General features: G+C 39.8%; 1 protein-coding gene across 5 annotated transcripts in view; it reads left to right on the forward strand.

The window, feature by feature from the left end:
• ADGRG6 (adhesion G protein-coupled receptor G6) overlaps positions 1 to 13328 on the forward strand; it is a 239270-nt gene that overhangs the window by 126452 nt on the left and 99490 nt on the right. For 3 of the 5 annotated variants that reach the window (XM_089673511.1, XM_089673512.1, XM_089673513.1), the window contains exon 5: positions 6224 to 6289. In XM_089673511.1, the coding sequence (XP_089529637.1) occupies positions 6224 to 6289 (66 nt within the window). Of the gene's footprint in view, positions 1 to 6223; positions 6290 to 9729; positions 9967 to 13328 lie in introns of all 5 variants that reach the window. The other 2 variants (XM_089673509.1, XM_089673510.1) reach the window with 1 other exon arrangement.

Consider the following 13328-nt stretch of genomic DNA (forward strand, 5'->3'; position numbering starts at 1 on the left):
TACATCTGTTTTTGTCTGTTTACATCCGTTTTTCATCTGTTTACATCCGTTTTTTGTCCGTTTTCATCCATGTTTGTCAGTTTACATCTGTATTTGTCTGTTTACATCAGTTTTTTGTCCGTTCTGTTTTTTTTAAACCAAAGAAAAATAGGGTCGTCTTCCATTCAAAATAACGAATGTTAACGGATGCGGACATTAATGGATATAAACATATGATCATCCATTTACATCCGCTAGTCCATAGAAATACATGGGTGTCTGTTTTTCATCTGTAAACAGACAGATGAAAAACGGACATACGGAACGACCGTTTGAAAGGGGCCTAAGTGTGTGTGAGGTCTGTGACTGCTTTACAGATCTCTGCAGCTCTTGGATTCCTCCTCTCAACACTCGATTTTCTCTTCCACTTCCCCACAGTAATATTTGCTCATGAAAGATAAACTGTAAAATCAAATGCCCCACCAGGGTAATATGTTAACGTTTATTGCCAGCACATAAAGGGTTAAACTCACTTATTAGGAAAAACATATATCTGCTTATCAGAAAAAGTGCTTCACTTTATTGATTTATAGAAGAAAAAAAAAAGAAAACTAATACAGCCATCAAATCTAAGAATTGGTAAGCTGCAATATAATTAATGTTTGCTTTGGGGTTTAATATCACTTTAAATAGAAGTTACATTAAAGTGATACTAAACACACACAGTTTACTTTACATTATCCCCTCTCAATGTGCATGTGGATGATGGCACTGTAATTATTTTAATTTAAAAAAATCTACATTTTCCTAATCGATATACAGCTGTCACATGACCCCACGCTTGCCCAGCCTGTCTACAGGGAAACAGTAGGAGGAGGAGCTTATAATCCTCTGTTGCTGGTCACATGTAAAAAAAAAAAAGCCTTTGGAATACATGGCAAAAATAAATAATTGTTGTCAATAAACTGTTTTAAATTGTCATACAAATATATATTTGAAATTAAATCTTTATTTTTTTTTGGCAATAACATGGTTTGGGCATATTTGTGCCAGTCACACGTTGTGTCGTGCCCCTCCAGCCTGTTCCTTTGAATAACAGGAGGTGAAGCCTCCATCATTCAAGATGTAATATCCTACCCCCATTGTGATTAGCTGGTTAGTGGGCATGGAGGAGGGAGGGAGTAGGCTGTCATTTACCACTGTGTATACGCCTACATATGTGAATCTTTAGTCACATGGGCTGCTCCGATGTGATAGTGAGGAAAAGCTCAGCATAGAAACTCACTGAAAACTGAGCATGTGCAGTAGCTGCCAACACTGCTCTGCAAAACCCCTAACTGCCCTCGGTATATGATCATAAGAGTATTCATCGCAGAGTTCTTAGAGAACTTTGAGGTATAGTTGTTGGACATTAATGGATCTTTTTAATCAGTCTCTTCTAAAAGGAGACGTTACCCATAACTGACAAACAGCTAATATTGTACCTATTCACAAGAAGGGCAGCAAGGTAGAAGCTGACAATTACAGGTCAATGAGTTTAACATCGGTTGTAGTCACGTTAATAGAATCATTCTTGAAAATAAGGATCATCGATCACTTAAAAATACATAAATTGATGGATCCAAAGCAGCATGGCTTTACTGAGGGCAGATCATGTCAGATTAATCTGATTTAATTTTTTTTACTATATTACCACTTTTTCGGACCAGGATGGTGCTGTGAACATAGAATATTTTGATTTCAGCAAGGCATTTGATATAGTTCCACATAATGATCTAATACAAAGCTTGTACAAGCTAGGACTTAAAGTTTAACTAAAGGCAAATTTTTTTTCTAGTGCAGAGGGATTAGAAAACTTGTCAATTTTTATTGCTGTCTGTGCCCCCCTCCTACTAAACAACTCATTCACTCCCTTATCTCACGTCTGGACTACTGCAACTCCCTTCTCACTGGCCTACCTCATCACAGACTATCCCCGCTTCAGTCTATCCTGAACTCAGTGGCCAGACTCATCCACCTCACCAACCGCTCCTCTTCTGCCACCCCCCTCTGTCATTCCTCCACTGGCTCCCGATTGCCCAACGCATTAAATTCAAACTACTAACACAGACATACAAAGCCATTCAAAACACTGGCCCAAACTACCTCACCGACCTGATACCCAAATACCACCCAACGTAATCTTCGCTCCTCACAAGACCTCCTGCTTTCTAGCTCCCTGGTCTCCACTTCCCCACCCTCAAAACATAATGCAATGATTTGCAAATCTCTTAAACCCACATTTTATTCACAATAGAAAATATAAAACATATCAAATGTTTAAAATGAGAAAATGGACCATTTTAAGAAAAAAAAGTTCATTATGAAATTGATGGCAGCAACACATCTCAAAAAATGTGGGGCAGGGCAACATAAAGCTGGGAAAAGTAAATGGTTCCCTGATTAAATATAAAAGTAAACAATTAAATGTTTTTAGTCCCTGATATCAGGGTTACAAGAAATATACAAATATATGCAGACAGCTGTGCATTCCCTGCAAAAGTACTTCTCTAAACTTAGTTACACTCCCCCCTCACCTATTCTGTGTCCTTTCCCTTTGTTCACCTGCAAATAACAGTGACTGACATGGTAAGGTGACATGGGGCTGGAAAGGGAAGGATACTTCCACTCCTGCTCCTGCCTGTATCCAAGTCATGCTGTCAGTTAGGCTCCATGCACACTGGAGTCACTTTAAAAATGTGAGCTTTTTAGCTTTTTTAGCATTTTTACATTAGCACTTTAGTGGCGTTTTGCCGCTATTAGAGGCATTTTTCTGCATTTGCATTTTTTAGCATTTTTTTACCCCAAAAAATTTTTTTCATGAAAAAAGTCCAAAAATGCCGGTTTGCTGCATTTTACCGCGCTTTGCCGCATTTTTCAGCATTAGAGCATTTTTATAGCTAAAAAACTCTAGAAACCCTCAGAAAAGTCCTGGGTTTTTTTACAGCCAAAAAACCTCCCAGCCAAAAAATGTTTGTTACAGTCTATGTGTGCATGGACACATAGGATAACATGCTGGGGGGATTACTGGCTGTAGAAAAAAACATCAAAAGCCAAAAACAGCAGCTGTAAAAACATCAAGTGTGCATAAAGACTTACCAGCAAAGATTGCACAAAAGGCCACAGGTTACTATAGTCACTATGTGTGTTTTCCTGTGTACAATCTCCCTCAAACTAAGAAAGTTTATATTTAATACATTCTGCATTTTGCTGTTATTTTTAGTATTATAAAACATTAATAATTACGCACTTTTTTGTAACGGTTGATTTTACCTGTTTTAAGAACAGTGAATAATAGTTTATTACTGAGCAGGGTTTGGAAAGGTTTATGCACCATGATGTATTTTCTGTAAATGTTTTTTAGCCCTGGTTCACATCTGTGCAGTCGTATGGGCCGCGATTTGCACGGCACAAGAGCCCATTCATTTAAATGGACTCCTGTGCCCCCGGACATGCAGGGAAGAAGTCCCTGCACTACTTCGGAAATCGCAGCCCGCACGGGAACTCAGGTTCTCAGTACAGTTGTGATTTCAAGTGCGGGCGGCGTGCCATCAGAATTAATGGCACCCGCCCTTGGGTACCGCATTCCTCTGTGTGGGTGGTGCGGCTGCAGGCATTTGTGCGGGTCCTGCAGTGCCACCACTCGCACAAATGTGAACTGAGGGTTAAAGTAGAACTTCACTTTCTCAATCAACATTGACTATTTTGAATCCTTATGCTGTTAGCATTAGTAAATCGATAGGAAAGTATTATATATTACATTTTTTTTTAGATTTATTTAGTTAATTCCTAATGTCATACATCCCAGGAGTCTTCAGGAGGGGAGGAGAGGTTTTCTCAGCTAAGCACACACTCCTGCCTGCATGCCTTTTCTGTTTTTTTGGACATAACCATGTCGGATCAGAGGTCCCATCTATTTGCATCCACCTGTTATGCCCACAGCAATTAGACTTCAGAGTTTTTGACATCCAGACCACAATATTTTACAACTTCCCCATGCTGTATATGACAATAATATAAAATAAAGATGTCCAGAAAAGAAGCAGAGACTATGGTAACCATAGTGAGCCCCTACACTACTAGTTAGTATTTACATTGGTGGTCATTGAAGACGTGTCCCATTACATTGGTGCCCAGTGAAAGAAAACACCTTTACATCTACATCAGTAGAAGCTATCCCTGCATTGGATGTTAGTGGAAAATTTCCCTCTTGCATTGATGGTCATTGCAGGTAGGAGCAGGGGCGGACAGACCATTGGAGCACTCGGGCACTGCCTGAGGGCCTGTGGTCAGTAGGGGCCCCATGAAATGCCCTTGGTACCTTTTCATAGGCTTTTTTGGGTGTACTTTGAGTGTGGGCAAGGACAAAGGGGTCCCATGATCCCCTATTGCCCGGGAGCCCCATGACTTATCAGTCCGCCCCTGGGTAGGAGGTACATCTGCTACTGCCAATGGAACCCCTGATAACCTCTGTAGGAATCCTAGGATTTAACAGAACCCTGGCTGAGAGAGCCTGATATAGCATAGTTACCATTATATAAATGTTTTCACCCATTTGTACCCAATATCTCAAATGAAAATACAATAGAGCGAATGGGCCCTTAAAGTTACCTTGCAAGAAGAGACCAGACAGGTCTCAGCACTCCAGCAGTTTTAGATAAGTTTTACAAATTTGAGGGATGTTCATTATAAGGGCCAGATATTTTGATACTTTATACTTTTTTTCTGGTCATTTTTCTACTTTTATTTGCTTTCTCAAGACACACGTGTTGCTAGTAAATACAGATGTGATTTCAGTGCTATAGTTTAAAGCTGAAATTTAGCTAGAAAAAACCCTACCGCTTTAGTCACTTACCTGTGTAGTCCAACACTGGGTAGGCAGCTAGATCTTGTATAAATCTTCTGAAGGGATGCCTGTCCTTTTCCTGTCTCTGAACTTCTGGAGCTTCAGTTTTTGGGCAGAACAGCAGAACAGATGATCTGACAATGACATGCCCCCTTTTGACCTATCCTCCATTGAGAAAAGGTTCTTCCACTACGTGTAACACAATCTGTGAATGTGGGAAAGTCTGATTAGTCACATGATTCTCTCTCCCATTCATAGTGTATCAGTGAAAATACTGTCTCATTGGACCATCTGTACTGCTGTTCTGTCTGAAGACACAAAACCTTTAACTATTACAGTGCCAGAAGTTTAGAGACAGGAAGAGGACAGGCATCCCTGAAGTGAAGATTTCTGCAAGATCCAGCTGCTTGCGCAATCTGGGATATCCTTCATTATGTGATAAGTGATGTGACTAAATCTGTAGGGATTTTTTTTTAGCAAAACTTCAGCTTTAATATATCTACAACTACATTTGACTGAACTTTTGGTATTCCAGAGAGAGCTTTCACTCAGTCATTTCCAGATATGCAAAACTGTGACACATTTAATGGCTATGTCAGGGTTTGGTTTTATTGTGCTGGGAACAGTTTAACATTAGCAATGACTACTTAAATGAAGACATATGAATATACAGTATGTTATTTTCATTCTCAGACTGTCTCTACCTTTTGGAAATGTGATCAGTTCATCATGTTTGTAAAATGCTTTTTATGGCACAGGGATACTTGTCATTATATATGCAGGACTTGTCAATAACATGTTGTAATACATTTTATTACATTGTGTTTATATGGTTCAACCTTGTAGCACTTAACCATACAGGGCAAAGCAGCAGGTTCACTTCAAATCAGACCTCCATAAACACATACTTTACCTTCCTTCTGCTTTGTTCAGTCAAAGTGAATGAAAGGAAAGTCACGTTTACGCTACTAGTGGAAGACTATGTGCTGCCCATGTAACACATACTGTACTCCTCCATTCTTGGAAGTACCAGTTGGGTATTTCCTTCAGCTCCCAATAAAAGGAGCTACAGGGGGGCAAAGGGGCAGTAAGTATATGCAGCTGGGGCTGACTTTGTTCTTTACTGATAAAAAATGTTATGTTTTTTTTTATCTGCATAGGATTTCTTTAATATAATATTATTTACATTCAGCTATTTATTTTCTAAAACTTTTCTGTCCATTTGTCAAATCTTGCTCCAGATTTCTGCATCTTGTCCATGTCTATTTAGGCATTAGGTACAAAAAATACTGTATCTGTTGCAGATTTTTATAAATGCAGCTAAAAATCAATAATAAATTGCATTTTTTTTTCTTATAGGAACCTCATTACCAGCAATTCCCACAGACCCAACTACCTGCGAAAAGCTGGCTGGTGTTTGTCAAGGTAGAAATTTACCATTGATACCGAAAAAATTGCTGGGTTTACATCAGTGCAGTGTCATGCAAATACGTGAAAAAGTCTGTCTTAGTATTATTATATTATACTTACCTATATTTAACACATAATAAATATATATATATATATATATTTATATATATACTATTAGTAAGTTTTCATATTTCTGGAACGCCATAGCCTTTACTTATGAAGTAACTGTAGTGTGAAAAGGATTGTTGTTTGATTTTCAAGGTCTGTAGTTCATATAGCATATATTCTGTACTGCATCACTGTGAAGTTCACAAATTTCCAGTGGCACATATAGGGCAGGACCCTGTGGTTGTGACCTTGTGTCTTGTGGAAACTCTTAGCCACTGGCATCATATCTCCCATGTCTCTATTTTCCAGATAGCTAAATTAGAAAATTAATAATGGACACATCCTAATAAATATATGACACAGTATCTAATAAAATGTAATGAAAATAAGAGTTACATTTATGATGTTGCCATGTGTGCTGTTAAATGGCCTCTTCTTATATAGCAAAGCTTCTGGGTTTGTCACCTTCAGTACAGGCCAAATCACACAGTGTGAACAAGCTTTGATCAATACCTTGAGGAATCATCTGCACAACTGCACAATGCTACACAATGGGATGCTGACCTTTCCTACAGACTGGCTTTATGACTTTCTTTCTTTGCTTATTATTTGGTGTCATTGGGTTATGTTTTATTTTTACAGCTGTTTTACTGCTCTCAGATTTCTGCTGTTTTACTGATCTTTGCAGCAACGGAATGTGTTTGTTGTTAGTAAATGTAAATGCTGTACGTGATGTAGAACTAGTTCTCTATTTCCAATGCCTATCTGTGATAGTAATGGCATTCTTAACCAGAACCACTGTCCCCAAAATTTTACAGGCCTAATTTGCATTGTGGTGTTTGGTATATATTGCATGTATAATGCTGCCTGTTGCTTCAGACAACTAAACCTCTATAAACATCACCAGGGGCAGACTGACAACTCATGGGGCCCCCGGGCAATAGGGGATCATGGGGCCCCTGTGTCCTTGCCCAAACTCAAAAAAGCCTATGAAAAAGGTACCAGGGGCATCTCATGGGGCCCCCTACTGACCCCGGGCCCTCGGGCAGTGCCCGAGTTTCCAAATGGTCAGTCCGCCCCTGAACCTCACTCATGGATATAAAACTAATGTTGCCTCAGTCTATATTATCTATGGCCTCCAATCACAACACTTCCCTTCTGGTTTCTGTATTGCAGTAGAGTTTTGGAGAATCTAAAAAAAATCTTAATAGCTGGTTGTTGATTGGTCACTATGAAAAGTATATTCTGTTTGAGAAACTTATTTCCTCAAATAAATCATCCTATCGTAGTTGTGACCTTTCTATTAAAGGGACAAAGATGGTTAAAGTGCAACTCCAGCCATAGTATGCTTATAGAGTGTAAAAGCATGATAATCTTTGACAAACTTCAATGCCGCATGTGTCCCACTCAGAGAGATTTCCCTTTGCAGGAATGACAGGAAGTGAATGGAAATTTCCCCCAAATCAGTGCAAAATGTCAGATGTCACCAGAACCTGTGTCCTCATTTGAGGGTGTCATCTCCCAAATTCTGTTTTGGTGGCAGCAGTAAAATATTGAATTCCCCCCTCACCTTCTCTCCTAGTGACATTGGTCACCAAGACAGATAATGAGGGTGGATCTCTCCAATTAGAATGCAAACAGAAACAATGTCATTCTAAAATACAAAATTTTAAATTTATTTTGGCTTCAGCTCACATTTTATTTCCTAAATTAGCTATAATTCATAATTGAATATCTATCTATCTATCTATCTATCTATCTATCTATCTATCTATCTATCTATCTATTGATTTATCTATTGATCATTTCTTCAAACTCATTATAATTAAGATATGCTGTCATAAAAGTGTAATTTCAGTCAAATTCTAACAGCCTAAACTTACTCCCATCCCCATTATAAGACTATTCTAACTACCCTGTGAAATAAAAGATGTCTCTACTTAATCTGTCGCTCCGATGTGGTCACTTGATCAGTTTCCATCGCCGACTTCAGTGTAGAGGAGCGACAGCCGACAACAAATGCTCCATAGTAAGCCAGACAGCTTCAGAATAGGTAAGAATAGACATCTTTTCTTTCACATGGTAGTTAGAATAGATATAGAATGGTGGGGGCGGGAGTAGGTTTAATCTTAGTTAGAATTTTCCTGGAATTCCACTTTAAATTAGGATTAACATCATAAATTCTTCTTTAATCTGGAGAAACATTTGCACCTTGTTTAATACATTGTCATACTTCCCAACTTTCCCTTATTTAGAGGGAATGTCTCTCTTTTGGAACCAGATCCCCTTGTCCCTCTTTCTTAGTTGTCCTTCTTTATGATTTGATGTACAGAACTCTATAGACCTGTATTTTTAACATACAAAAATGTGCACAGAAGTGTACACAAGAATATTGCAACTACAGAGGATTCTGAGGTGGGATATCGTATTTTCTGAGCTCTATCTCTGCATATTACCATGGTAAAGGAAAGATTGGTAGACAGTCTACTCCAGTGTTTCTCAATCTTTTTTCAGTTGTGGCACCCTTTAAAATTATGCACAATCCTGAGTCACCCCATTCTAAAATGTAAAAATGCAGCATCAACACACATAGGATACCTATCATTAGAGGTGTTTTTTTCTCCACCCCTGGTTTGTATACTATTTCTGGGCAATGTTTAGGCATTTTGCCAAGGAACCATTGAAGAAACCTGGAGGCACCCCTGCCTAGGCACCCTGGTTAAAAAAGGTTGGTCTACACTATGGCTTAGTTCAGTAAGCTATAACATAAGCTATTTGCCATGGCAATTTTTTAACTTCAGCCATGTTAATATTTTCTGATTTCATTGGCGCTCATTGCTAAGAAAACTAATATGGCTTAGTGAACTCAACCTTCTTCTCGAGTGCTTAGTAGCCTATATGTAAAACTAACCCTTTTAAATATAGTTTTTCTGTCTTTAATATCCAGTCAAAGAAAAGTTGCATATATGATGTTCAAACTATTGGCTAAAATCTAAACTACAGTTTGAGTGATCTCTGATAAGGAAGAAATTATATACATAATACCTAAAAATAGCCACTACTTTCTGAAAGATAATTTTTAGCTATTCTCTTTTTTATATAGGTGAAAAAAATCATTAGAAGTCATTCTGTAATAGCAAATATCATTCTTTGAAAACAACAGAATTATGTTAATTGTTTGCATACTATTTAGTAGGTAAAGCCTCTTGTGATTGTCACTTCCCCACCAATGAAGATCATTTTATATGTTAAAAAATACACATCTTGATTTCCTCTTGGGTTTTACAGCATGTTGCATATTTACGCTGCATCACATTTCTTGTTGATTTATGTTTTTTGTTTATTAGCAGCTACAGTGGCATCCATCGTAACGTCAACATCCATTGTAACTTCTACATCTACTACTACTTCAACCACCACTGTACCTTCTACATCTACTACTACTTCAACAACCACTGTAACTAGATCATCTACTGTAACATCATCACCCATGCCATCTCATGTAACTCCACCGTCTAGCGTAACTTTTTCTCCTACCACTACTATCATCACTAACCGTTTTCTTTCTACCAATATCACATATGGTAAGAAGGCATATCTTCCATATTATGCTTGTCTTTTTTTAAACATTCTCTGGATATGGAGCTTAAATATGCAGTTGAAATTTGCTTGAAGTGATTAATGAGTCTACTAAATAAATACTCTTAAATGTCAGAGCTTAATGTGATGGACAATTTCAATGGGTCAATATATATTTAAAGCCCAAATGAACTTTCAGTTTAAATCAGCTAATACATTTCACATGTATGATATAAAACAGTATGCAAAGCCTTACACTTTGTATTCTGTAGGCCTAGTTCACACTACTGCGATGTGACTTTCATGCAATTTTAAGTCCTCATGCACACTGGACATTTTTACAGCGCCTGGCTTTTGACTTTTTTTTACAGTCAGTAACCCCCCCCCCCCCGTATGTTATCCTATGTGTCCATGCACACGTACAGGGGTGGACTGGGGCCCCCGGGCAATAGGGGATCATGGGGCCCCTGTGTCCTTGCCCAAACTCAAAAAAGCCTATGAAAAAGGTACCAGGGGCATCTCATAGGGCCCCCTACTGACCCCGGGCCCTCGGGCAGTGCCCGAGTTTCCAAATGGTCAGTCCGCCCCTGCACATGTAGACTGTAATCAACATTTTTTGGTGGGGACGTTTTTTGGCTAGAAAAAAACCCAGGACTAGTGGGTTTCTAGAGGAGTTTTTTAGCTGTAAAAACGCTCTAACGCTGCAAAATGTGGCAAAGCGTGGTAAAATGCGGTAAACCGCAGCAAACCTGCATTTTTGGATGTTTTTTTTGGGGGGTAAAAAATGCAAACATGGAAAAACGCTAAAAAAAGCTGAAAAACTTACGTTTTAACGTGACTTTACACAGCTAATGTTACCAGCGTTATCAAAATGCTCAGTGTGCATGGTGCCTAAGTGCGCTTTTGTAGTGGGACTTTGATGTGACTTTGGATGTGGTTTGCATAATCTGTGGAGCCAAATTGCACTGAAATTGCACCAATGTAGCACAGGGATCTTTTCCAAAATCGCATTGCAAAGCATTGATGCGAACAGGCACCATTGAAAATATATTTTCCCTTATCATGCAATTCGGTGCAACTCAAGTTGCTTCTAAAGTCGCACCAGTGTGAACCAACATGCAGCCACAGCCTATATGGAAAAACCTGGTATCTGCCTACATGCTTAAGAGAAGAATCCTTGCTCTCTTTGTGGAAGCAATAGTCTTTCTGCAGTGGTCTGACACATCCCCTGCTGAGTCAGATGAAAAGCTTTCAATAAGCAAATCGCTTGATTCCTAATGATTGGCGAGCTCTAACTTTGAATTACAGGTGGTTTGTTGGACCTCTGTAGGGGGGCATGGCTTGCTTCTCTTCAGCATGCTGCCAGGAAACAGGCTTTTCTTCTCAGGCTGAGCTCTTCCTTAACCCTAGGTTCACATAGATGCGGGTGGTGCTGCTGCGGATCCCCACGAAAATCCGCGCAGACGCACCACCCACACAGAGAAATGCGGACTCACGGGCAGGTACCATTAGTTTTAATGGCACGCTGCCCACACTGGAAAATGCAACCATACTGGGAACCGAGATTCCTGTGCAGGTTTTCCAAAGAAGTGCAGGGACTTCTTCCCTGCATGTCACGGGCATGGGAGTCCATTCAAATGGAGTCCATTAAATACGCAGCCCGCACGGCTGCATAGATGTGAACCAGGGGTTAAAGAGCGATTTGGGATTTAAAAAAAAAAACTAAACAAATGATCATACCCAGCTAAGTAGATGCAGGATTGGTTTGATGCTTATGTCCCCCACCGACTGCAAGACCGAGAAATGAGCAATCAAAGAGTCTTCAGTCTGCAGAAAGATGGTGGCTGCCAGTCACCGGCTCTCTGCTCTGCCCCTCCAGTGCTCACTAGAGCCTGGGCTGTGCGGTGAGCAGGAGAAGCAGACTTAGGCTCTCAGTGGCATACTGAGATGCTGAGCAAGTTTCTGGTCAGGCTTCTAGGCAGATCCCAAAGTTGGGGGTCTTCCCGAGCCTGGATGATCTCAGTTGACAGCAGCCCACTGTCAACTGATAATGGGTCACAGGAGTGCAGAACAAAGCGCACATCTGTGATCCTAAGGAGAAGTTGGGCCAAATAAGCTTTAACCCTACTTTTCCTTTAAGAAAACAAGCTGTAAGATTTTGCACACCTTTTGTTTTGATGCACCTGAAATATATTAAGCTGATTTTAACATTAATTTTGAAATTCATCTGAACTTTAATGCAGATATTGATAAAATATCAAATCACTATTTTTAATTAACAGACATTACAATTGCATCATTATAAGCATCTGTATATTGTAGCTGCTTTCCAGCCTCTTGCATGTTATACTTAAGGATTGCATGCTCCTTTCAGTAGTGTTTGCCTTTTTATCTATGCTATGGCTTTATCAGCTTTAAAGACTATTTTAAATGCAGTATGCACTCGTTGTATCATACTGTGTGTTTAAAGCTGAACTCTGGGCTGCAGTCATGTCAGAAGCACATCTCTCACCAGAGGCGGACTGACAACTCATGAGGCCCCCGGGCAATAGGGGATCATGGGGCCCCTGTGTCCTTGCCCAAACTCAAAAAAGCCTATGAAAAAGGTACCAGGGGCATCTCATGGGGCCCCCTACTGACCCCGGGCCCTCGGGCAGTGCCCGAGTTCCAAATGGTCAGTCCGCCCCCGTCTCTCACCCTATGTGCTGTTCATTAGCCTTTCTGAATTCAGAAAAAAAAAACTGAAGACAAATTTGAGCTTTTACCCTTAGAAAGGGTGATGACTTCACAGGGCCCCGGAAAATTCCCTTTACAGTGCCAGCCAGGAGACGCGTCTGCAGGACACCTTGGGGTTTTTTTTTACTGAAATTGGAGAGTGCAAAATCTGGTGCAGCTGTGCATGGTAGCCAATCAGCTTCCAACTTCAGTTTGTTCAATTAAGCTTTAAAAAAAAAAACTGAAAGCTGATTGGTTTCAATGCAGAGCTGAACCAGATTGAGCCCAGGTTCACATAAATGCGGTGCGGAACATCGCATGTGATTCGCACAGGAACCGCACCGCATTACATAGTTACATGGTTAGTCTGGCTGAAAAAAGAAAAAAGTCCATCCAGTTCAACCATTAAAAAAAAAAAAAGTTATAATCCTATACACACAGTTGATCCATAGGAAGGCAAAAAGACCCAGTAAAGCATTATCCAATTTGCATTCCTGTGCAAATCACATGCGATTTGTGTGCGGTGCAATTGGAGCCATACATTTTGTATGGCTCTAATCACACCGCACCCACACCAAAAAGGTGCAGGACCCTTTTTTGGTCTGCACAAGAATTGGATTGCATGGGTATTCACACCCATGCGATCCGATTC

The sequence above is a fragment of the Staurois parvus genome, unplaced genomic scaffold (genome assembly GCF_062004578.1).
Source record: "Staurois parvus isolate SC_StPar_1 unplaced genomic scaffold, SC_StPar_1.0 ptg000139l, whole genome shotgun sequence".
In the NCBI taxonomy this organism is placed as follows: Eukaryota; Metazoa; Chordata; class Amphibia; order Anura; family Ranidae; genus Staurois; species Staurois parvus.